Source organism: Sapajus apella, unplaced genomic scaffold (genome assembly GCF_009761245.1).
Source record: "Sapajus apella isolate SASKATOON/1434 unplaced genomic scaffold, GSC_monkey_1.0 scaffold16, whole genome shotgun sequence".
In the NCBI taxonomy this organism is placed as follows: Eukaryota; Metazoa; Chordata; class Mammalia; order Primates; family Cebidae; genus Sapajus; species Sapajus apella.
The window spans coordinates 29,910,031-29,937,017 of NW_022436956.1; the positions used below are offsets into that span (position 1 = coordinate 29,910,031).

A 26,987-nucleotide genomic window follows, 5' to 3' on the forward strand; every position below is an offset into this window, starting at 1 on the left:
AAGTAAAGTCCAGTACTTGGATGCTAATTTGCTGACCACAATGCACTTCCTGACAATTAGTCTGGAAAGCTTTGAGCAGCAGTTTCACAATCTGTGATTACATGTTTCCGCCCTTTGTAATAGGAAATACACAGTTTACTTTCATTTTTGAGTGTGAGCCTCTTTTCAGCGAAGTAGAAAAGGACAGAGGCTGTTACCTATGGCAGGTGAGTTCTTTTCTGACTAGAGCTTGTGAGTATGATTTTAGAAAACACTTGACTTATTGCTGTGTTATAAACACAAGAAAGGAAGCTGATAGCATGAATACTGAACTCTTTTGCTTACTGGTTGTGTGTAGTGTGAATCACGTGTCCTGGCATTAGAGACACTGAAAGAGATAATATGTTTCCAGATGTCTTTTAGACAGAAAGAAGTTAATTCCTTTCTCTTAGCTTCTGGTAATCAAAAGGAGGGTAAAGAAAGCCAGAGGAAGTTATTTGTGTGAGACAATTCTAGAAGGTTCAAAATGCACTCTGAAATCTTTTCTGCTTTATCTTGATTCCAAATTAATTGCCTACATCACAAACCTCTCTCCCATAATTAGATCTGAGAGTCTCTGAATTATTACCCTTTTTGCCATCTCTTACTGTGAATTACATTCATAGTCTGTTTAAAGTTACTCTGTTTTTTTCCCCTTTCTCTTTAGTCCTGGTAGTGACTACTTTAATTCAGTATTTCATGGGTTACTATCACAGTTGTTTTGTTTTGCTGTTGTTGTTGTTGTTTAATTGGTCTCCCTCTCTCCAGGACTTAACCCTCCAATCCATTCTGCACACAACTTTCAGGTCCCGTGTCTTATAAACAGAAGCTGGAAAAGCCTAAGGGATAGAGTCATGAGTTACTTCGGCAGCTAGTATTCCAGTAGGTCGTATCACATCTTTGGTTTCATTCTCCTCATAGGAAAAAAAAGAAATTGGACCAGATCAGTGGATTCTAAACCTTATAACATATCACAGTAATCTGTAGTCATATTAAAAAAGTCAATGACTACCAATGACTAAAAAAGTCAATGACTACCCTATTTCTCAACCTGAATAGCTCAATCTTAAACACCTTACAGGCACTTATTCCCTTTTGAAGCTCTGCAGATAATTCTTATGAAACTGACCTGGCATAAGTTTGTCTGTAGATTAGTGTCATTAGGAAAGTTGACCAGTTAGTTAACTCTCTCTGCTTACCTGCTAGTGATCTATTAATGTAATTAACTTTGCTCAGGGACATACAGTGGCTTTCTATTGCCTTAAAAAATACAGTATATATGAATATTCAGACAAGTTTTTCTACCTTTTGAAACATGTGTATCTATTTTTTTCCATTAATCCCTGTAAAGCATGATTTCAGCTTCATAAAAAAATTACTATATTTACTTCACTCATATTTTCTTGTTGTTGAGTTTCTTTACTCCTTTGATTCTTGCTACAGAACAATTCTCTCCTGGATTTATGACTCACCTCACAACATTTAGCTTAAGCTCCTGGAATCAAGGGACTTTAGATAATAGATAATATTATATAATAGATTAGATAATAGAAATATTAGATAATAGGAGAAATTGAAAGCCACTAGTCAAAAACAAGTCATGGTTTGATAATTATAAGCATCCAATATAGTCAGCTATTGTTACCTTAAACTCTTGAGGAATTGTATCCCATAATGTGTTTGAACATTGCACCACTTTGCCTGGAACCAAAACTGTGGTCCTGATGAGTTTTTTCCTGTAACTGATTCCTCCCATTTTTATTATCACTGCAGCTTTCATTCAGTGATTATTATAATAACAAAAAATCTATAATAATGATTTCTTTAAAAAATACCATATAATAGCTATTTTACGCACTCTCTCTGATTTAATATTTTAAAACCAATCAATACAGTTGTGCTATTGTTACCATATTAGAGTTGAAGGGAATACTTAGAAAATGCCTTCAAATATGCTTTAGGTAAAAAGTCTGTTGAGAGGAGTGATCTCAGGTTGGCATGACTCTCAAACTCTGCCATTACTCTAACTTACTGCAAATATCTTAAATATTTGCCCTGTCTCTCATCACTCCCACTTCAGTCCTTGCTTCACACTTCTATTCCTTCTAAAGCCCAGCTCTCCCAGTTTTCTGGTTACATCAGACACCCTCAAGCCTTTGTGCTTCTTCCCACACCGCTCTCTGCCAAGAGACCAACCCCCAGTTGTCCAAGGGACAAATTCCTACTAGTCCTTCAGGTCTCAGTGCCAAGCTCTTTCTTCTCAGGACAGCTATCTTCCATCTGAGCCACACTTGGCTTATGCTTTTCTTGAGCATATGCTCATTATTTACATCCTTCTAATATATTTCATCTTACTTATTTGCTTATGTCTTTCTATTTGACTGTAAGCTCTAATGTGTAGGAACATGTTTCCAAAATGGCACCCCCAATACTAGCAGAGTAAGTTTCAAGAATTGATGCTCATTAAATATCCCTGAATGGATAGGGGAATGAATGTGTCTTCCTTCTGTTTGAAACTTCCAATGTGCACTTATCGGCTGTTAAATGAAATGAAACTTACCTGGTTTGCTATTAAGAATTTGTAACCACCCAATGGGTTCACCTTGCCTACTGCTTAGACAGAGCTGATTTATCATGACAGGGGAATTGCAATGGTGAAAGAGTATTCACACAGAACCAGCTGTGCAGGAGATTGGAATTTTATTTTTACTTAAATCAGTCTCCTAGAGCATTCAGAAATCAGAATATTTAAAGATAATTTGGCAGGTAGGGGATTGGGAAGTAGGAAGTGTTAATTAGTCAACTGGGAGATGGAATCATAGGATGTCAAAGTGAAGTTTGATTGCTGTCTTCTCTTCCTAGGTTTGATGTCAGAACTTGTTGGGACAGATTACTGGTCTAAGTGGTGTCAACTGATTCCACTGAGTACAGTGTCTGCAAAATATCTTAAGTACTGACCTTAGGTTTTACAATAGTGATATTATCCCCAGAAGCAAGTTGGGGTGGTTCAGACTCTAGGAGTGAGAGGCTGCATGACCCCTAAATTGTAATTTTTAATCTTGTGGCTGATTTGTTAGTCCTGCAAAGGCAGGCTGAAACCCAATCAAGAAGGGGATCTTTTTGGAAAAGGGCTGTTATCAATTTTGTTTCAGAGTCAAATCATGAACTGCATTCCTTCTCAAAGTTAGTTTGGCCTATACTAGGAATCAACAAGGACAGCTTAAGGGTCAGAAGCAAGATAGAATTGGTTAGGTCCGATTTCTTAGGTTGTCGTAATTTCCTCAGTTATAATACTGCAAAGGTGGTTTCAATCCCTCCCTTTGGGTTTTATAGCAGCTTAATCTTAAGCTGTAGGTTATGAAGATGGAAAAAGGCCATTGATCATTCTGGCTTCTACCTGCTGACAGGGGACATAGTGGAAATTGAAGTGAACCCCAAGGTGAGAAGAGCGGAACTGCTTTGCAATTGTATGAGCATACTCATGCAGGCCTGGCTGGGCCTCCAGTGCTTGCATGACAAAACATTAGTACTCTCCTCTATTGTATTACTGCAGTATTTATGTGAAGAGCCTCCTGTCAGGTAAATAATGAGTCCTAGGATGAGGAGTAAAATTCTAAATTTTAAAAACAAAGATTGAAAAGCTTAGTTTGGGAACTTCTAATCCACAAAGACTTCAGGATTTATTCCAAACTGTAGGAAAAAACTCAAGGACAGCTAACAACAGGTATATTATAGGTTTTCTTTTGAAGCATAATTTTTCTCTCTCCAGACTCCATTTGTATTAAAAACAAATTATGAGAGAACTAATTTGTTTACAAAAATAATCTTTAGTCTTACTGTACTTGGCCTGATTATTTGCATAAAGTGCAGCAAGAATAACTATTTTTCATTTAGGCTGATTTTTGTTTAACTTGGCCTTGACGGAACTCTGTTTCATGAGGAATCTCAGATAAGACTTTTTAAGTGCCAAGCCCTGTCATGTGTTTGTACCCTGAAATACCTATGAATTGGGTTAATTCCTCTCCTTTCAAGATTCCAAGATAACTTGGAGCTCCTGAACCTGTTAGAAAGTGACATAGTGACATTCTTTACTTATTACAGATCAAGAACCTGTACAAGGAATCTGCGTAGGCAAGGTATGAGGCCAGATTCCCCACAGCGCTTTTATTGGCTTTATAATTCAACTTTGATTCTTTAAAGGAAACATGTTACTCCAGTCAAAGCCTTGGTAAAATAGCAGTTTCTCCAATTGTGTCCTGTTACAAAAGAAAACAAATTCTTATTGCATTTATGCAATTAACTGTACTGTCATAAATTGAGAATACTAACAATAGTTTCCAAATTCTGATAAATCAGGTAGAGAGAAACAAATATGGTTCAAAATATTTTCACAGTTTATTTTACTTACTGGTTAAAAGTTGCAAATAGCTCTAAAGAAATAAGTTATCTTGACTCTGAAAACAAAAGGATTAGCGATTTTTAACACATCAGTTCTCCATGAGAGTCCTAGAAGTTTCATTTTTTCCTCTATTCCAATAGCACGATTTTTAAAGTTATCTTAGACCTGCAGTCAGAGTCCTATATCTGATTATAAACTGCCTTTTGAAAAGGACCAAAGCAAGGCAAAATGTGTGTGGATGACAAAAGTCTATAGACACCGTTAAAGCTACAACTGACTAGGAATTTTTTTTACTTCTAAGGCATCCAACAATTTTACATAACAATTATAATTACTAACAATGTACACAGAATTATATCAGAATTATAGAAGTTTATATAAATATAAAAACAAAATTCAGCACTTGTAATGTTTCTGTTTGCCAGCTTTTTAATTGGATTACTAGCTTCAGGATGGAGCCCTTGGAGGAACAGGGCCGGGAAAGGACGCCTTTTTTTCCCAGCTAAATAAGCAGGCATAGCTGAAGGCAAAGACAGATCTCCAAACTTAAGGGTGCAATTTTGTACTAGATCCTGGATCCCCAAAGGAGGGAAATACTACTGGAAAAGACAGTGCAGTCCCTCTACCCTGCATTTTATTGCAAGACAACCTAAAGCCGATCAGCCCATTTTGAAATCAGCCTATTCTCCACGGATGTCTCATCTCTCAGTAAGGGATAGGGATGTTTCCATATTTTCCAGGTGGCCCAGAGCGTGCTTCTCTTATCCAAGTGTGCAAAGGGCCAAAAATCCCTCCAAAAATACTATTAGCCATCCCTTAAAGTATATTTCCTACCTAGTTATTACATACCAAAGCTCTCTCACAATGCAAAGTAATTTCTGATATCCCCAAAACTCAAACTGTCAGACAACACAATGCAAAACAGAACATGGCCTTTGATTTTGAGAGGGATTTATCTACTTTTAATTCATAGGGTTTCATGAAAAAAACAGAGGGATTTTTTTGTTTTTTGTTGTTTGTCGTCCCCAAAATGTAGTCTGTGGTGCCTTTTCTATTTTCTCTGTGTTTTTGCATGGAATCGCAGGCTACCAGAATTTCTCTTAGGGCCTCTCAAGTGTGCTTTAAGAGTGGCAAGACAAAATATTGAGAAAAATAATTCAGTTGACTGAGAAGAAAATAACCTTTTACAGAAAAGCAAGATCCAAGAAGAGAAAAACATAAAGGCCTTTTAAATGTATCCATAGCTTGTTTATTCACTTTTAATTAAGCTGACTTTTAACCATAGTGATCTTTAAAAAATCCTTTTAAATTTCTTATTACCCAACTTTAGCCCTACGATCAATATTTCTGGCTTTGGTAAGCAGTTTCTTTTTACAAGATTTAGAATTTCCCCAAGGTAGTTCAGAGAAAGGAAAATTCAAGAGAGGAAATCAGAAGCTAACCATGGGGGTGTAGGGGAACCTCAATAAATAGAAAAGTTATGCAAATAACAAACCAGAAAGAAATCATTTGAAAAGCCAAGAATAGAGCCCACGCTGCTATTGTCAAAAGGCAAAGTCTTAGCTACTGAGTTACAGCACTGAGCAGTTTTTATTGCTATTCCCAGGATCCTACAGAAGCCAATTTTAACTTTGCCAAAGCTTCTACCTGCTTAAGAAAAACTTTTAGGGCTAGATGATGTAAGCCAAAAGAAAGTATCCCCATATGGTCACAAGATTAAGCTCTTAAGGAGACAAAACAAGCCAGAGAAATTTCATACAGTATTGGTTTCAGGGAAATGTAGCAAAGTTTATAATTGGCCAGCCTGCTGAGCTGGCTTGAAAAGGAGTCTTATAGGGGTCGTAAAACCATATTCTATCCTGTGATACCCCTCTTTCCATTACAGAACACAGAAAGGCAAAGACTTAGCACAAAATACACCAGATTTACTACAGGCTAAGACTAGTCTTGTGAATTCTCTTATCTAGTAATCAAACCCTTGCAGAGAAACAAATAGTGATGTTTCCTGTTTACACAGATGGAGAAAGAGACCAGAAACTTGGTTGGTAAGAATTTCTTACCCTTTTTGCTGGCATACCAGGTTTCTGGATTCCCTTTCTCTGCAACTTGGAGAAGAACAGAATGGCTTCTGATGACCCTGCTCACTTCCCCATAGCTATGGGATTCAAGCCATTTTACAAGAGAAAATTACCCTTTTCTGTGTCATGGAACCATATGCAACATTCTTAAAATGCAAGATACTTCCCAACTGGCTATGTGGGGAACCCAATATACATTTTCCATCCCAGCAGAATACACATAACAAAACAGCGATTAGTCACCTTGTTCAGCACCCAATATCAACCTGCAAAGCTCAAAGCTTTTCCTGTTGGTCCCTATTGTCTTTGATTCACTGCAGGTGGGGAGGGACTACCTCAGAATGATAATTCACAACGGGGTCTCTGGGTAAGTCGAAGAGCAGATGGGCACCATGAGATAGGCCTGTTAAGCTTTCTCCAGGGCTCACTTAATGTAACCAGACAAATAAGAGTTCCCTGAGTTAGGCCTGCTGTACATCCTTTGGTAATTCCTTCTAAGATCCCCTTCACATATACAAACACATGCAAAGATGAGACAGACAGAAGGCGTTCCAAATCAGATGATCCCAAACCAAGAACTCCAAGAGTATTCCTTCCAAACTATCCTCCTATTCTCTGTCTGAGAAATCTCGAAATACTCCTGATTGAGGAGAATTTTCCTGAACCAAGACTCTTCCTACTAGCTAGAGCCAACTGAGACCCCTAAGGAGCTGAACAGACACCCCTTGGTGTTTCTCAGCCTACTTATCACTACCCACTGTTAGATTTTATGTTCTGTGGGGACAGAGGCCATGAACTACATTGACTTCACTACTGATTCCATAAATAATCAATAAATATCCCCCAAATGCCAAAAATAATGCAGGTGTAGTTCACAGCCCCTGTCCTCACAGAGCATAAAATCTAATAGTGGATAGTGACAAGTAGGCTGGGAATCACAAAAGAATGGGAAAAATTTTAAAAGACTGGATTCAGTGGCTCACGCCTGTAATCCAATCCCAGCACTTTGGGAGGCTGAGACAAGCGATCACCTGAGGTCAGGAGTTCAAGATCAGCCTGGTCAACATGGTGAAACCCCGTCTCTACTAAATATACAAAAACTAGCCAGGCGTGGTTGCGTGTGCCTGCAGTCCTAGCTACTCAGAAGGCTGACGCAGGAAAACTGCTTGAACCCTGGAGGCGGTGGTTGCAATGAGTCGAGATATCACCACTGCACTCTGGCCTGGGTAACAGAGTGAGACTCTGTCTCACAAAAATAAACACAGGCATAAATAAATAAATGGAAAAAAAAAAATGCTATGCTAAGGAGATACAAGGTGCCATAGGAGTATATATCTCTGACACTCTCCTCTGGAAGAATCGGAGAGGATTCCCTGAAGAAAGTGTCATCTCATCTGAGACTTGAAGGATAGACAAACAGCAGTAAGAAAACAAGAAGGAACCAGAAGGTGGGGGCTGGAAATACAGAGATCTCTAAATACAAGCTTTGCAGAAATCAAGTGAAGGGCAGAATGTTTTGAATGTAATAAACAAGGTGGAACCAGTATCAGAAGATGAGTGAATGAGAAGGCCTAGGATAGAATAGGCTGAGCGGTTTCATGGTCAAATCTAGATATTAGAACACTCGCCATAGTGAAGAATAGAATAGAAGGGATGAAGAGCAGGTTGATAAGGTTCTTATGAATTTTTCTTTTTTAAAAAAATTATTTATTATACTTTAAGTTCTGGGGTACATGGGCAGATCATGTAGATTTGTTACATAGGTATACATGTGCCATGGTGGTTTGCTGCGTCCATCACCCCATCATCTACATTAGGTATTTCTCCTAATGCTATCCTTTCCCTATCCCTCTACCCCCTGCTATCCCTCCCCTAACACCCCCACCTCCAGAGAGACCCTCATTTGTGATGTTCCTTTCCTTGTGACCATGTGTTCTCATTGTTCAACACCCACTTATGAATGAGAATATGCAGTGTTTGTTTTTCTTGTGTCAGATTACTGAGAATGTTGGTTTCCAGCTTCATCCATGTCCCTGCAAAGGACATGAACTCATCCTTTTTTATGGCTGCATAGTAACCCATGGTATATATGTACCACATTTCCTTTTTCCAGTTTATCTTTGATGGACATTTGGGTTGGTTCCAAATCTTTGCTATTTTGAACAGTGCCACAATAAACATACACGTGCATGTGTCTTTATAATAGAAAAATTTATAAGCCCATACTCAAATGAATTTATTTCTTAAGAAAGAAAGGATGTTGGCCTGAATAGAAGTAATGAACAATTAGAATTAAGAGAAGTAGTCAGATTCTGAAAATGTTTAGCAAATAAAATCAATGCAATGTGAATTAAGAAGGGAAATAAGATATAGGGGAAGGCCAAAGAGGTTTAATATCTCCAAGTTTTGCTGCCTTTTTGTACTTTGGGTGAAGGTATTATTTACTAGTATATGGAAAAGAGAACAAAGGATGGAAATTTAAAAAATGGGCAGTTTCATCTTTATAACTTGAGTTGAATGAGTTTGTAAGATATAGTAGAGATGTCTCATTGTCTATTGGATGTATGGGTTTCAATACTGACATCCATATCTGGGATGAATCCATAAATTTGAGAGCAGTTTATTTATTATTTTAAGCTTAAAGTTAGTGTCATCAGAATGTGTAGATTACACCTCAAGCCACATTTCTAACTGCTTAATTAATTTATTTGACAAATAAAAATTATATATATTTTCTGTGCACCACCTTCTGCTTTTGTGAGTTTAACTTCTTTAGATTCTATATATCACTGACATAATATAATATTTTGTGCTTTGGTACCTGGCCTGGCTTATTTCACTTAATACAATGTTCTTTATCTTCACCAGTGTTGTCAGAAATGATAGAATTTACTTCCTTTTAAAAGCTGAATAGTGTTGCATTGTGTATGTAAACCACATTTTCTTCATCTATTCATCTATTTACAGATACTTAGGTTGATTTTGTATCTTGGCTATTGTGAAAAATTCTGCAAAGGAAATAGAAGTTCAGATATCTCTTTGAGACACTGAGTTTCATTTTTTTGATATGCACTTAATAGTGGGATTGCTTGATAATATCTTTAGCTCTATTTCTAACTTTCAGATGTGTCTCCATATAGATTTCCATAAAGACCACGCTAATTTATATACATATGTATGTATATATGTTTTATTTTATTATTTTGAAACAGTCTCACTCTGTTGCCCAGGCTAGAGGGAAGTTGTGGAATCTCCGCTCGCTGCAACTTCTGCCACCAAGGTTCAAGCGATTCTCCTGCGTCCGCCACCCGAGTAGATAAGATTATAGGTCCCTGCCACTATGCCCGGCTAATTTTTATATTTTTACTAGAGGTGGGATTTCGCCATGTTGTCCAGCCTTGTGAAGAACCCCTCACCTCAGGTGTTCCACCCGACTTGGCCTCACAAAGTCCTGGGAATACAGGCATGAGCCACTTCTCAGGGCCTAATTTGCATTTTTATCAAGAGTGTACAAGAATTTCTTTTTTTCTACATCCCTTCCACCATTTGCTATCTTTTGTCTTTTTGGTAATCGCCATTCCAACAAATGAGAAATGATATCTCATTGTGGGTTCAATTTCCTTGATGACTAGAGAGGTTGATCATTTTTCATATACATATTCTCCATATGTCTGCTTTTGAAAAATGTTTATTCCGGTCATTTGTTTATTTTTAAATGTTTGTTTTCTTTCTGTTGAATTGTTTGTATCCTTTATATTTTGCATGTTTAATTCCTTATCAGATGTATGGTTTGCAAATATTTTCTCCCACACTGTTGATTATCTCTTTAATCTTTTGATTATTTTTTGGCTGTGTGAAAGCTTTTCAGTTTGATTTAATTTCATTTGAGTATTTTAGCTTTTGTTTCCTGTCCTTTTGTGTTATATCCAAAAATTACTGTCTAGACCAATGTCATGAAGTTGTTCCCCTCTGTTTTCTTCTAGTAGTTTCACAGTTTTGGTTCTTACATTTACATATTTAACCCATTTTGAGTTTATTTTTGTATATGTTGAGAAATTTTATTCTTCTGCATGTGGCTATCCAATTTCCCCAATAACATTTATTGAAGAGTTTGTTCTTTCCCCATTGTGTTCATGAAAACTTTATTGAAAAGTCAAATGAATGTAAATAATTGGATTTATTTCTGGGTTTTCTGTCCTATTCATTTGCTCTCTGTGTCTATTTTTATACTATTATCGTGCTATTTTGATGATCATAGCATTGTAGTCTGTTTGAAGTCAGGTAGTGCGATGACTGCAGCTTTGACCTCTTTACTCAAAATTGCTTTGTCTATGCAGGTTTTTATTTTTGTGATTCCATATAAATTTTAGGACTTGTTTCTATTTTTGTAAAAGCTGCCATTAGAATTTTGATAGGAATTGGATTGCACCTTTAGATTTCTTTGAGTATTAGGGATGGACATTTTAATAATAGCAATTTTTCCAGTCCATCAACTGAAAATGTATTTCTACTTATTTTTGTCTTCTTTAATTTCTTCTATCAATATTTTATAGTTTTGGGATTTGATGTTATTGTTATTTTTGAGACAGGATCTTGTTCTGTAGCCTAGACTAGTGTCACAGTTATACTCACTATAATCTCAAATTCCTGGGCTTAAGAAATCCTCCCACCTCAGACTTCCAAGAAGCAAGGACTATAGATATGTACTACCATGCCCAGCCAATTCTGTTAATTTTTTGTAGGGACAGGGTCTCACTATGTTGATCGGGTTGGAGTTTGTTTTTTTTCTCATTTATTTATTTTATTGCATTTTAGGTTTTGGGGTACATGTGAAGAACATGCAATATTGTTGCATAGGAACACACATGGCAGTGTGATTTGCCGCCTTCCTCCCCATCACCTACATCTGGCATCTCTCCCCTTGCTATCTCTCCCCAGCTCCCCACCCCCCACCGTCCCTCCCCTATTTCCCCCCAGCTGACCCCAGTGTGTAGTGCTCCCCTCCCTGTGTCCATGTGTTCTCATTGTTCAACACCCGCCTATGAGTGAGAACATGTGGTGTTCGATCTTCTGCTCTTCTGTCAGTTTGCTGAGAATGATGGTTTCCAGGTTCATCCATGTCCCTACAAAGGACACAAACTCATCGTTTTTGATGGCTGCATAATATTCCATGGTGTATATATGCCACATTTTCCCTGTCCAGTCTATCATTGATGGGCATTTGGGTTGGTTCCAGGTCTTTGCTATTGTAAACAGTGCTGCAATGAACATTTGTGTGCATGCGTCCTTATAGTAGAACGATTTATAATCCTTTGGATATATACCCGGTACATGTATATGTTTTTTTACCTACTTAGTTAAATTCATTTTTATGGAAATTTTAAATGGAAATGTATTTATTTTTTAAAGATGGTTTATTGTTATATGGAAACACTACAGATTTTTATATGCTGATTTTTTTATCCTGCAATTTTCTTGAATTTGTTTATTTGTTCTAAAAGATGTTTGGTGGATCCTTTAGGGTTTTCTGTATATAAGACCATTTAATCTTTAGACCATTTAATCTTTAGACAAGCACAATTAAACTTCTTCCTTTCCTTTCATTTTTGATGCCTTTTATTTCTTTATGTTGTTGAATTGTTCTGGCCAGGAGTACATTCAATAGAAGTGGTGAACATGAGTGTCTTTGTCTTCTTCTTGATCTTAGAGAAAGGGTTTTCAACTTTTTACCATTGACTATGATGTTAGCAGTGTGTTTGTCATATGTGGCATTTACTGTTATAAACTCTTCAATTTTATTGCTCATATTTTTTCACATGTCATTTATTCAGTCAACACTATATTAGTTTACTGTGCACACAAATAAATAAAACAGAAGCCCAGCACTTGGGCAAATTGGATATTCCACCAACTAATCTGTGTACTATTTGCAAATCACACTCTGTTCCAACATCTGTACATGGTATTGCAAGACTAGTATTTTTGCTAACCCTTCTAAGAAGCCTTTGTGATCTTACCTGTTAGAATGTACTAATGTTTTCTGAGCCCCTTGAGCATCTTGCCTGCATTCCTTGAGAAGCTCTTCACCAATTCTCAAGCAAAGTAGTTTGATGAATTAAGAATGGGGGCTCTGGATTCTGGCCCCCTAGATTTCAATTCTTGTTCACGGTTACTGTATACTCTGTGTTCTTTCACGTTATTTGAGTCAATTACATATTACCTTTTCTTTTCCAATTAAGAGAGGTTAATATATGATTCAGATGGAATTTTTATGATATTTCAGTAATGCACTTGGCATGATAGGGGCTCTATGAATACTATTTCAATTGAAACCATGTCATGCTAACTATATAGAATATGGTGAAAAAAACAAGATTTGAATCTTAATTCATGTGATATGAAGCAAGTTATTATTTAAATGGTAGATATAAAATAGGGACTGTAATAACTATACCACTGGCTTATTGTGAGGGTCCAGTGTATTAACATTTGTATAAACCTTGGCACAGTGATTTGTAAATAATAATGATAATTATAATGGTTTATATTGCTTTATATGCATTCATTTTTTAAATTTATAATGAGTACATGGGAGATGTTATCTTTTATTAAGTTAATTTATGTTAGGTGTCTTTTTTCCTGGTTTGTAATGTCTAATGTCTTTCTCATAATAGCTGCCTAATAAACATTTATTAAAATATTAATTCAAGATAACCCAGATAATGAGGCTGGTGCTTCTGTGCAAGAGCTCTTGTGTAACGTTCTGACATATTTTCTTTAGATGCCATTTTGTGTCAACAGTATCCTTACATCTACAAGGATTGTATAACTGTCTTCATAGTATTGACTGAGAATTGATAAGATATTCAACATCACTGTGTAAAATCTGCCCAAATCATATCTGTTGCATTGAAATAAAGGATGCCTTATTTAGATATCTATTTTCCTTATAAATATTCAAATTATGCTAAGTAATACATTAACGTGGTGTCAAATTAAGTGTATCCACCACACTGGAAGATTAGTAATCAGATTACTTTCAATTTTGAATTTTCATTGAGTTCAAGATTCAAAAGAATTATAAATAAGGATGCATTCATCTGTTTATTCTTTATGTATTTAACAAGAATATTAAGCACTTTTAAGCATTTTGAATACAAAGATGTTGGATAGGGTGTATGTTTAAAAGATGCAAATTCAAAAATATAGTTCTTTCACCAAGAAAACTAAATACAGAAAAAAATAAAAATCACATAGTCTAGTAGGAAGAATTTAAGACAAGAGCATTGACTTTCCTGGGAATATATGTTTTAGGCAGATCATTATCACTATAGGCTATAAACCACTGAAAGAGAAACACGAATACAGTGGATGACCAGGTTAGGTCCAATGCCACAGAGAGAAGATGAGAAGCTAAAAAAATTTTTTAAAAAAGGGTGAGAGAGAGAAAAGAAAAGAAAAAAGAACAAAAAAGAAAAAAAGTATTAAGTGGTAGGAATTTGATGGGTGACAGAACTCTACAGATACAAGAAGACAGATGGTGAAATGGAACATACTTCCAGGAGTATTTCACATTATAAAACTATGTATAAAGTGAGGGTAAAACTCTTTAAGCTGTACCCATAGTTAAAGGAGTTTTTCTATTTCTAACAGAAGGCAACCAAAGACAAAAACCACTTAAGTTGTTGGAATCCTTGGGCAAAGATTTTCTCAATGGCGTTTTGGATAACTTGGTGGAACAAAATGTGCTGAACTGGAAGGAAGAGGAAAAGAAGAAATATTATGATGCCAAAACTAAAGACAAGGTTCGGGTCGTGGCAGACTCTATGCAAAAGAAACAACGTATGGCAGGGCAAATGCTTCTCCAAACCTTTTTTAACATAGACCAAATATCCCCCAATAAAAAAGGTAAGATTGGGTCTTTTACAATGAATGCCTCAATTTTTCCAGAATCTGCTTAATTCCAAGGTCTAAGCAGTGTCTTCTGTGATTCCCTTATCTTTCCTTCCCTAACTTATCATTTTTACTAAACCTATCATTGTCCTTTTAGGACCACTTCTTTTGTGAGGTGGAATCAAGTTTCTAATCAGCTAAAAAGCTTAGTCCTTGTGTGTAGACTGTCACAAAAATAGTTAAAAACGAGACCTTGTAGTAAGGGATACATAAATCTAAACCTAGATTCTGTCGCCTGTGACCTATGCAACTTCCTGCAAGTTGCTTAACCTCCCCAGCTGCCTGGTTATCAGTCTTACCATCTGTGAAATGGGGACTCTTCCAGTACTTTCTCATAAGATTGTCTAAGCCTAGAAACATTATAACAGCAGGCACCACATGCCAACAACTCCAAGATATTAGCTTTTATCTGGAACTCTCTCCTCTGAGGTCCAGACTCATTTAGCTCTAGCGGAATATTCAGCATGTCTACTTCAGTCTTTCACTGGCATCACAAAACAAATACAGCTAAAACGATACACTTTGTTCTCCAAAACAAAACTGTTCAGTTTTTATTCCCTTTTCATCTCAGTAGGCAAAAAGAATGTCTACCAAGATTCTCCAACCAGAATGCAACTGGTTTCTTCACCAATTAATAACAGTAATCAGTAGTTTTCTTGGGACATAGTGGATGCCTAGATAATGTAGGATGAATAAATAAATAAAGTATATGCATACAATAAATAGTAATTTTCATAATTCTTATGTGGCTGCTACAAATTAGACTTTTCCAGTTCTTACTCATTTCTGTGAGTTACAAAATATGATCAGGAGAATCTATATAAAATGTCTAAAATTTTAAAACTTCTTTTAGGAACTTTTGACTCAGATTGAATTATGTGTATTATTAGAGCTTAAATATTCTCATATTGAAGTTCACTAGTGACAGACTCAATTTTCCCCAGAATTAAGCTGAAATCTTCAGCCATGAAGTATTACAGATTACCAGTAATGATAAATAGTAATAAACAAAAGGCAACATAAATTGTTGAGACCTAACTAAATCAAATGAGCTTTTCAATCAGCACTCCTCTATGAAGAAGAGGTATTCCCATCAAAAGAGAGGACATGATAGTATAATAGTTGTCCAAGTTTATAAGACTTGGACAGGTTGCATTCTCATTAATATTTAAACTGGTCCTTTTGAAGGTGTTTTGTTGTTTTTCTCAAACCTGGTACGGCATGGAAACAATCTCCATTTTTAAAAAGTTAGTGATAATGCAACTAATGGGAATTAGAATTGAAGTAATAGGGGCTTCACAATGATTTTAGCAACCCCAGATATCACAATGAGCATTCAATTCTAAACTGAAGCAATCTATCTGATTAGCAGAGGTTGTGGCAGGAATGAGGCAGCTGAAACCCCTTACAGGAGGAGTCCAGGGGCTCCCTGGGCTCTGTCTGCACTTGGAGTCTCCAGAGTGATTTCAGGAAACTTTAGATATACTACCAGTATACCTAGCATGTACCCAGCCCTCCTTGGGCAGCAGTCTGCACTATAATATGTACTATATTGTAATGAAATGATTTGCTTTAATGCTAATTTTACTATTGAATACGATAAAAATTCTGCCTAATTTCTAATTTTACCTGAAAATACTGTATCCACACATAGACACATAATGATCATTAGGAGATGACTAAGTTAGGAAGCTCTCGAAGCCTGTAAGTGAACTGGAAACAGAAGACTTGGATGAAAAAACATGCCCTCTGACCAGGGAATATCCAAGGTTCCAGCATGTCTTCACCTTGGTAGAATTTTCTGAAATGGTATGGAAGCTCATATATCACTGTGTAATCTATGAAAAGAGATACCCAGAAGGTTTGATATTCATGCACACTTTTACAACTTGTTGCAGATCCAGAGCTCAGGCTTTTATCATACATTTTAGCTAGACATTTATTTTAAAATATTATTTAAAAATAAATAATTGAAGTAGAAATAAAATTATAAAATATTACAAACAAAAAGTTTTACATAGGAAAGTAGTATTTTTTGTTATTTTATCAGAGAATGTCTTGGTTGGCTCACATAATTAAACAGAAATAATATAACTGCTCCTTTTTTTCATGAAGAGACACTTCATTATATTGGACCTTGGTAAACTTCATTTCTAAGATGTTTTTTAAAATTTCCCTCTTTCTCCTTCAAGGGAGGGTTCTGAAATTTCCCAGTCTTGTGCACGATCTCAGTCAGAAGGGGTCAAGCGTTGTCAGATAATGTTAGATTTCTCTAGGAGATTGATCAGAATGAATCCGAACCAAACTTATCCACAAGAGATATATTATTTCCTCACATTATAAAACACAGGTTGAAAATTTAGTGTTCATTGTTCAGCACTTTGGAGGCAAGGCATCCAGAGTTATGTCAGAATGTCTGACAAAATAATTGTCTCTGACTTTGGACACAGCATCATTGTTACTAGACAGCACTTCTTCATTAAATAGCTGCCTTTACCATTTCAACAGGGATCATTGAAGTTCATTTCTTCTAGAATCATTAAAAATTAAGAGTAAAGTTGCTTAAAAAAATAATGCCTTGAAAGTACAAGACTCAATATTCTGTGGTTTAGTGTATGTATGTATCCGTATGCAAAGTGGGGGTCAGGAGGGGACGATTACTCCAAAATGAGATGTTGTCCCATCCTGTATGGTAGCAATATGTAGCTATTAAGCACTTGGCTTGTGGCTGAAAACACATGTTAAAATAATACTTTTTATATGTGACGCTAAATAAATGTTATTAGAATTAATTTTACTTAATTTTACTTCTTACATGTGATAGTAGAAACTGAATATTGGTTATGGAACACACATTAAATTTGTAGTAGATAGCACTCTGACAACTATTTACTCAGCATACTCTTTTTTTTTTTTTTTTTTTTTTTTTTTTTTTTTTTTTTGAGATGGAGTTTCGCTCTTGTTACCCAGGCTGGAGTGCAATGGCGCGATCTCGGCTCACCGCAACCTCCGTCTCCTGGGTTCAGGCCATTCTCCTGCCTCAGCCTCCTGAGTAGCTGGGATTACAGGCACACGCCACCATGCCCAGCTAATTTTTTTTTGTATTTTTAGTAGAGACGGGGTTTCACCATGTTGACCAGGATGGTCTCGATCTCTTGACCTTGTGATCCACCCGCCTCAGCCTCCCAAAGTGCTGGGATTACAGGCTTGAGCCACCGCGCCCGGCTACTCAGCATACTCTTGTACAGGCATAATAGAAAGTCCACATGGATAAGTGAGTGTCCTAGAATAAAACCTTTGGAGAAATCAAATTCTTTTGACTATATAAGGAAAGGCTAAATTTAACCCAAACATCATCAAAATGTTTTCCCCAAAATGATCAGAATCTATGATTGCATGTTTGGCTGGATTTGCTTTTCTCTCTTTTCCAGTAACAATACATCTCCTGATATAGAATACTAGATATGAGATACAACTATAACCCCTACATGTGGAGAAATCTTCTTCCCAGGATATCTTCTCTCTCAGTCTTCTTAGGTGATAAATTTGGTCACAGAGGCAGAAATAACAGTTTTTATTATGTTATATCCTGCAGCTAATTTGAATATGGAGGTTGGACCACCTGAGACAGGAGAATCTACAGATGCGCTCAAGCTTTGCCCTCATGAAGAATTCCTGAGACTATGTAAAGAAAGAGCTGAAGAGGTGCTGTGCTATCTGCATAAAGCATAAAAACAGAAGAGAAATCACTGCTTTTCTTCAGTGCACCATTTCTTACAGCACTAAATGAATGATGGCGAGGGGGGTCAGATGGCAGTAAACATTTTCATAAATGCTTTGAGTAAGGAAAATATTATGTGACTTCACAATGATACCAATCTTCTCTCAACCCATGATGCAGATCATTTTATCATGGGTTAGAAGAAAATTGGTATTTCTATTGCTCCTGTATTCATTCTTGCAATTATCTGGATTTTATGACAATTGCAGCATTAGCCATGGAGTAAAAATATTTCTAAGATAACATAGCTGAGTAGTAATTGTTCACACTTTAGTTGAAAAGTCTAGACATAAAGGATACTTGGGAAATATAATTAAAGTCTGAAAAACATTATAAGTTGATGTGTTAAAAATAGTACCAAAACAGCTATGTTTCCAAAGACAAAGACTTTTGCTGTATTCATTTTTCACTGGAGCCGATGACAACATTTCCTGTGTTTTATGAAATTTGACTTGAACTTTGAATGCTAAGAAAAATTTGAGTAGGTAAAGATGAAAAGGGAGAAGAAAGGGGTAAGAATTATCTAATTTCCTCAAGATTCTTGAATAATCATTTCAGATATGTCCTGGTTCTTTCCCCAGGTTCTTGAGAGAGAGAAAGTCAGTGTATTTTGATGCAAGTTAGGGAAGAGAGCAGTTGCATGAAGACTTAAAAAAGCAACATTGATAGGTACAAGGGGGTTGAAAAGACACTTGAGTAAATTAAATTCACTGCATCTCCATCTCCTGCAGATCTATCCAATAAAGGAGAGAAAGGACCGCACACGCCTGGCTCTCATCATATGCAATACAGAGTTTGACCATCTGCCTCCGAGGAATGGAGCTGACTTTGACATCACAGGGATGAAGGAGCTGCTTGAGGGTCTGGACTACCGTGTGGTTGTAGAAGAGAAGCTGACAGCCAGGGTAAGAACCCCTCAGCCACCCCAAACTCATACATATTCAACACACATCCTTCTAATAACTAGTTAGTTTTAAGGAGCTCAACAAGATTTAACCGCCTCTGGGTGTGTGTGTACGTGTGTGTGTGTGGTGGGGGGGGGGGGGTGTGTGGTTGTGTGTCTGTGTGTGTGCACAGGCAAAATGAGAGTACTAGATTGGTAAATCTATGTCTCTTTTGTGCTCCAAATATCCTCAACTCTGAAACTAAACATGATTGGCACATGTTTTCATGTTTCTTATTGAATTCCAAAATCGTGTGATGGGAATACTCCCCAAAATTATAGGGTAATAAATTTTAAATAGGAGTACACTTGTAAAACAAATATTGAGTCCTAAACTTGGTGCCAAGAGCTACTCCTAACATTGGGAATTGGTCTGTAAATGAGATAGGAAGTTCCCTGCTGGCATTCATCTAGGTTACAAAAGAAAGAAACAGTGAAATTGTACGAAAAAAGACAACTTGAGACACCAGATGTGCATGTGTGTGCCTACATAACAGTGATAAAAAAAACAAAAGTAAGCAAAAAAAAAAAAAAGAAAAAGAAAAAGAAAAAGGAAACGTGAGACAGAATTATAGGGTGGGAGCAATGTTTTTGGGTTGGTCAGAGACGGCTCCGGAAAGACATGAATGCAGTGCTTTCAAAGTAGGAGAAGCTACCTGTGAAAAGGCTGAACAGAAAAATCAACCTGGCACAGGAGAAGCACAAAGAGAAAACTAGTGTGACTAGAGTTTGAAGGAAAAGGGACATAGTACGAGGGTGGAATATGGTCAGGCCAGAAGTTTGATTCTATTCTAAGCAAAGTGGGATGAGTTTTACAAAGAAAGTCGTGTGACACATTTATAGCACATGACTCTTGGTAGGTAAGTAGAGAAAAGATTGAGATGGAAAAGAAAAAGAAAAAGTAACATGAGTAAATAAAAATATATAGTATATTAAGAAGACAGTATGTCAGCAGGAAGAGAAAGCAGGAACCTATAGCCCCATTGAGAAGGAAAAATAAAACCATAAAACAGCTGTCATGATTGAGTAAGCACTATGTGAAGCACCATGACCAGGATATGTAAAATAATGTTTCTTGTTTCACTCATGGTAAATCTAGGAAGTCCCATTCATTGCTTCTCCAACTGAAGCTAGACATTGTTCTTTTCCAGGATATGGAGTCAGTGCTGAGGGCATTTGCTGCCCGACCAGAGCACAAGTCCTCAGACAGCACTTTCTTAGTGCTCATGTCTCATGGCATCCTGGAGGGAATCTGTGGAACGGCGCATGATGAGAAAAACCCAGATGTGCTGCTTTATGACACCATCTTCCAGATATTCAACAACCGCAACTGCCTCAGTCTAAGGGAAAAACCCAAGGTCATCATTGTCCAGGCCTGCAGGGGTGGTGAGTGCTGAGACTGAACATCTAACAGTTATGAAGGTGTATGCAGAGGATTGTGATGTTTGGTTTATATTTAGGGCCAAGTCTTAGACCCCATCCAGTGCAAATAAAGTACATTGAATTCTGAAGAAACTCTTCCTAAGGGTCTGGTATAATAAGAAATTGTCTCATAATTAGCAGGAAAATTTCTGTACAATTTTATCCACAGTAAGTGGTGAAGGATATCATCAGAATCCCTAAATCAAAGTTAAACAGAAATACTCAAACTTTGGAATGGAATCATTTTCACAACAGCTTGATTTGTAAATATTTCACAGACACTTTGACATTGTGTGGTTTAAGAAGAATTTCATTTGAAACTGAGCCATTATGTAAAACACTATCCCTTTTCAATATAATTTTTTTAAGGGGAAAATTATTAAAGAGATCGGGGGACTTTAGAATATTGCAGTTCAACTTTTGCTCCAGACTTTCAGTTGCCTCATGGCTGGCTGAGGATGGTGGCTCATGCCTATAATCCCAGCACTTTGGGAGACCAAGACAGGAGGTTGATTGATGCCAGGAATTTGCGACCAATTGTCTCATAGCCCTTGGAACCTATTTTTCAAAAGAAAACAGAATTTTTTCTCTAAAAAATGGTAAAGTAAAGATGATTTCACTATCAGTAGGCACACTGTTGAATGACACTGGAGAGAAAGTAAGGTGGTGTGTGTGTGGGTTTGTATGTGTGTGGGTCTGTATGTATGGAACTAGTTAGAATGAACATTCAAAATGAACAAGGTGGGCAGTTGTGATAGCCATATTGTGGGAGGCACAGCAGTGTACAGAAAGTTAATGTCTCTACAGCAAACCGCGGGGATCTGCTGGTCCCAGATGCTCCAGCATCTTTGGCAGTGGCTTCTTCACAGTCACTTGAGAACCTAGAGGAAGATGCTATTCACAAGACCCATGTGGAGAAGGACTTCATTGCTTTCTGCTCTTCAACCCCACGTAGGTATCTTTTGGTGGCAGTAAGGGATTTGTGGGCCTGAGGCTACCTTTGAATGATTCTACAAAATCAAGAATCCCTATGAAACAATAATCTGATAGAATGTTGTGTGCTCTCCACATACTATATATGATCTTATGTGTGCTGCGAGAACAGACGCCTACCCCTCCAAAACACACAGTTTTGAAAATTGTACTTTTACTATAAGTATTACACTTTACAGTCAGAGGTATATCAAATATCAAAACAACACAATACAAGGAACCCCATTCACCACTCATCATTTAAACATGATTAATTCTGTTTTTTATTAAACCCATTTAACATTTTGAATAGTGTTTTATGGATTCCAGGAATGGCTTCCCTTTCTCAAATGATCAACTTCAAGTCTTCTTCTCCGTATTTCCCACCTTATTCTATGAAGAGCAGTGCCATTGCATGCCCCACTAGGAATGTGGATATCTTTTAAAACAAGTTGAAAATGATAGGGTGGGGCTGATTCCGTCTAATCTCAGGGAACACTGGTTAGTATTTCACTTCTAGGTAATTATCTTAAGTAGCAGACATTTATTTAACTGTTTTTAATTTATCTATTTCTAGATCTTATTTTTTAAAAGCACTTTATTGAGGAATGACTGACATACATAATGGTACATATTTAATGTATACAACTTAATGAGTTTGTAGATAAGGATTCACTCCTGAAATCATCACAACTATGCCGTAAACATATCTCTCTCCTCCAAAAGATTCTTCCACTTCTCTGTTTATTATTATCATCCTTCTGTGAGTCTGTGAAAAGACTATTTGGCATAAAATCTACTTTTTTAGCAAATTTCAAGTACATAATACAGTATTGCTTACGATTGGCACTATCCTGTAGAGTAGATTTTTATCACTTTTTTTTTCATCTTCTATAACTGAAACATTGCATGTGTTTATTTTACTATATGGTGAAACACAGTGTGGCATAATCTGCAAACAACTTTGGAGCCTGGTGGCAGTTTTTTGTGGCTTACTCACTGTGTGAACACGGGGAAGTTCCTTTGTCTTTCTGACCTTTTATTCCTTCCTCTGTAAAGTGGGATAATTCCAGCTATTTCTGAAGCCCCTATAAAAGTCAAGAGAATGAACATGGGGTTTATAGTAGAAAGTCAGTCCCAAGAGGCCACCTTTGAATGATTATACAAAATCAAGAATCCCAAGAGTCAAAATACAATCACTACACAATCTCTTGTAATGCTTACAAACTGTACCTTTTGATCACCTTTTGCCAGGTTTTCTGTTTAGTTTTTGTGGAAAGTGGATAAATGTCAGGTTTTAAGTGCTTCCTACAAATCTGCAAAGATAACTCCCACGCTATGCTTTTCTTTTTAAAAACATTCTCAAGACAAAAATATAAACAAAAACACAGCTCAAGGTATACCAACCTTTATCACCATAGATAACGTGTCCTGGAGAGACAGCACAATGGGCTCCATCTTCATCACACAACTCATCGCGTGCTTCCAGAAATATTCTTGGTGCTGCCACCTAGAGGAAGTATTTCGGAAGGTAAGCATCTCTTTCTTTCCTAGTTATTCATTTATTTATTCAGGAAGAATTTGTCATGATTCACCTTTCACTTCACAATGACAATCTTTGTCAGGCAAGTGAAAGAGCGATACCTAGTTTCTGTCATTCAGCTTTTTAAAATACGGTTATGGAAAAGACATTTCCGATATACCCCAGAAGGAGATCAAAGTAAAACAAAATAATATCAACCATAAGCCTTATGTTATGAACTGTAAATTCTAAAGTTTTAGAGAATGAAAAATATTTTGAAAAATTTTTATTACTTAATTTATTAAATTAATAAAATCTGGGTGCTCTGCTAAATCATGGAGTTCTTTCTGGTGGCAGAAGGGTAAATCAGGCCTACATGACTTAAGCCTACCTCACATTTTCATGGGAGATATGGATACTGAAAATGTGGTTAACAAACAAATATGTGCTTACAGATTATTATAGGATCCATAAAGGCATACAAGAAGAAACAAAAAAGAAGGCATTCTTTCAATAAAAATGTGCAGAAGAAAAAGTTTGCTACTCTTTGAACTACTTGGGACATTCCTTATTCCCACTACTTTCTACGTTATTTTTCCCCATAGCTCATACCTCCACTCACTAAGCATATAGTAATAGTTTATTTATGTGTCTGTTTATTTATTTGATTTTACTCACTAACATGCAAACTTCAAGATGGCAGGAATTTACTAAGCAACTCAACAAACCTGGCATGTAGCAGATATACAATTAATAATTATTGAATCAATAGATACATAAACAAATAGATAAATGCTCCCTCTTGTTTAAAGATAGAATGGGATTGTTATTAACACATAATAGTATAGTTATTTATAAAGTAAAAATGGTAGAGATCAGTAAAACTCCTGTGGGAAAATAAAGATACACTGGCGTTTAAAAAAGAAAGCCATCCGGGACCAGCACAGTCATTCATTCCTGTAATCCCAGCACTTAGGGAGTCGCAGGAGCGTGGAGTGACTTGAATCCAGGAATTTGAGACCAGCCTGGGCAACATGGAGAAACTCCATCTCTACAAAAAATTAGCAGGGCATGTTGACAGGTGCCTGTAATCCCACCTACTTGAAAGGTGAAGTGGGAGGATTGCTTGAGCCCAGGAAACCCAAGATGGCACCACTGCACTCTAGCCTGGCAATAAAGTAAGATACTGTGTTAAAAAAAAAGTAATAAAAGAAGAAGGAGAAGGAGAAGAAAAAAGAAGGAGGAGGAGGAGGAGGAGGGAATGCAGCATAAATTGAGATAGAGTTCCTGTGAATAGAGATCTAGGAAGTTAAATATTTTAAATCTTTTCAGATAATTAGGAGTTAGAGATTGTACTTTCAAGGGTATTCATAGAAAAAGGAACTAAAAATTCTGGATTTAGGATAAGTAGACTCTTATCAATTAGCCCATGCAAAAAGGTTTACAAGTTCAGCTTGGTGGTAGAGATATGAAAGTTGTTCAGTGTTCAAGTCTTTAAGATACTGGGATTTACTTTTCCTTCAACTGAGGAATCAAACCTGATGGGATTTGGGAGTACAGAATCCTTCCTTATCTAATTTTCATGAACAATTTCCAAGGGATAACCTGATTGTTATATCTGTAGGTCAGAAATGGAATATAGACGAAATGAAGGTTGAAAGGCCTTAGATTAGATATGAGGTGTTCATTTTGATGTTAACAGTACAGTCTGAGATGAAATGTCAATTCTAAGAGGTAGGGTACAACGTTGAGGAGTTAGAATGCCAGTGGGCTTGGTTCTATGAAATCTGAAAGCTCTTTTCATTCCAGGCATTTTACGGTTCATGGTGCAAGATGCTTTCTGAGACTTCAAAAGAGCTGTATCTCATTTACAGCCTATTTTCTTTTTTCAGGTGCAGCAATCATTTGAAACTCCAAGGGATAAAGCCCAAATGCCCACCATAGAACGATTATCCATGACAAGATATTTCTACCTCTTTCCTGGCAATTAAAAATTGTTAAGTATTGAGAGTTGGTGGTGGTATGTGAAATAAATGAGAGCATGATATTGGTGGTTAGGTCCAGTGATGGCTGAATACTTGAATGGTCAAACTGGTGTTTTTGTTGACATAGCCTGGTGATTATCTGCTATTTTTTTCCAACTTATATGCATTTGGATTCCCCCAACTATACAAATAATCAGTCAATTAATCAATCAAGGAGGTAAGGAAAATCATGGCAGAATGTGATAATGAAAAACCAAGGGTAACAATTATTAAAATAGAAACATTCTAATGCTTCCATTACTATTTATATTCATTTACCTCTCATACTCTATTTTTTTCTTCCTTTCTTACACACACACACACACACACACACACACACACACACACACACTCTCACTAAGTAACCAAACATTGCATCGAACCCTGAACAAAATAGAGTAAATAAAGGAGCTAACTTTGGAGAAAGCAGCACTTTGATCCTCTGAGTAAAAATATCACAGCAAATACCACATTACTGACATTCAGCTACCATTACGAGATAGTACAAAATACATCCTATAAGGTAGAATTTGTATTGATTCAGTCTCTGGTTCTCAGACTGTTCTCACAATGCAGATCACCAGTCACTCAGAGTCTGCTTTCAAATCCTCAATCACACTCCAGACGTTCCTTCAAGCTCCCATGTAACTTTGTTTATTATTTTGATTAAAATGTTATAGATTGGGTACATTAAGTCAGGACCAAATGGTTACTTTCTTCACTCATAATAGCTTTATTTAATACTATATTATAAGCCTATTATCAATATCCCTTTCAGATACACACTTAAAATTATATTTTATAGTAAAATGTATAAAGTTGATCTCAATACTTCCAATATTCACCACATATTTTTTTACTCTCTTGGTTTCTGACAATCCAATGTTTACTTTTTTACTCTTGGTTTCTGACAATCCAGTCAAAAAATTGCATCATTTTAGCATAACAGCTTCCAGTGCCTAATCCATCCAATGGAGCTACATTTGGACATTGAATTGTTTGTTGAATAATACTTGCCAACACTAACCATGCACCAGGTTCTGTTCTAGATGCTTGGAATATGCCAATTAACAAAGTAAATAGATTTCTTAACTCAGAAAGCTTATAGTCTAGTGAGTTGAAACAGAGTGAATACATAAACAGGTAAATATATCAAAGGCCAGAGAGCAAAAAAAGATAAAAGGAAAAATAAAGGAAGACAAAGGTAAACACAGAATGATGGATGCTGTACTCGTAGACATATTTCACTGGGGAAGGCCTTCCTTGAAATAATGAAATCAGAACAAAGAATGGACAGAGTTGGGGAGTGAACCATGTGATTCTTATGCAGGAAAAGTGTCATAGCACAGAATATAGCAAGTGCAAATGCCCTGGGGATAGAAATGCACTAAACATGTTTAAAGAACTGCAATGAGTGTGACCGAAAGAGAAAGTGAGTGGGGAAAATGGCAGAGACATATTAGGAGAAGCAGTGAGAAGCCAGATCTCATAGTTCTTGTCTATCACAGGGTAAATCTTTAAAAATTATTATCTAGGTGAGACAGGAAGCCTTTCTAGTGCTTTAGAAAAGAGAATTAATATGCTTTAAATTAGGTTTTACAAAGATCACATGTTGGTGAATAGGCTAAGAGGTCACAGATGGAAGTCAAGGGAAGTGGCTAGAGCACATAGAAGAGGTTGGAAAAAGAATCATGATGAGGGATGAGAGGAAGGCAGCAAGGGGTAACCATCTTGACCTTCTGTTCTTTCTCTCCCCTGCAGGAAGCCACAAGTAACCAAGCCCTCCTTTATCAACTTCAAGGAGCACCTTTATTAGTACAGCTTGCATATTTAACATTTTATGTTTCAATAAAAGTGAAGACAAAATGAACTGTA

The 26,987-nt window shown here is 36.6% G+C and overlaps 1 protein-coding gene across 2 annotated transcripts; it reads left to right on the forward strand.

Annotated features, from left to right (window-relative positions):
• LOC116556380 (caspase-4) lies at positions 1-26,987 on the forward strand. 2 transcript variants are annotated; one of them, XM_032285731.1, is made up of 9 exons: positions 1-206; positions 14,149-14,403; positions 18,044-18,153; positions 18,961-19,134; positions 20,324-20,558; positions 21,402-21,545; positions 22,988-23,097; positions 24,981-25,108; positions 26,874-26,987. In XM_032285731.1, exons 1-8 carry the CDS (start codon positions 200-202, stop codon positions 25,077-25,079), a joined length of 1,134 nt encoding a protein of 377 aa, XP_032141622.1. In that variant the 5' UTR covers positions 1-199; the 3' UTR covers positions 25,080-25,108; positions 26,874-26,987. The 2 variants fall into 2 exon arrangements, with proteins under 2 accessions (XP_032141622.1, XP_032141621.1); XM_032285730.1 differs by having other exon boundaries at positions 24,981-25,084.

What these genes read in the sequence shown, in the direction of transcription:
- LOC116556380 (XM_032285731.1), top strand. An exon ending in AATATCCCCCAATAAAAAAG is followed by an intron (nt 14,404 to 18,043) that starts GTAAGATTGGGT and finishes TATATCCTGCAG; the next exon opens with CTAATTTGAATATGGAGGTT. An exon ending in TTTCTGCTCTTCAACCCCAC is followed by an intron (nt 21,546 to 22,987) that starts GTAGGTATCTTT and finishes TTATCACCATAG; the next exon opens with ATAACGTGTCCTGGAGAGAC.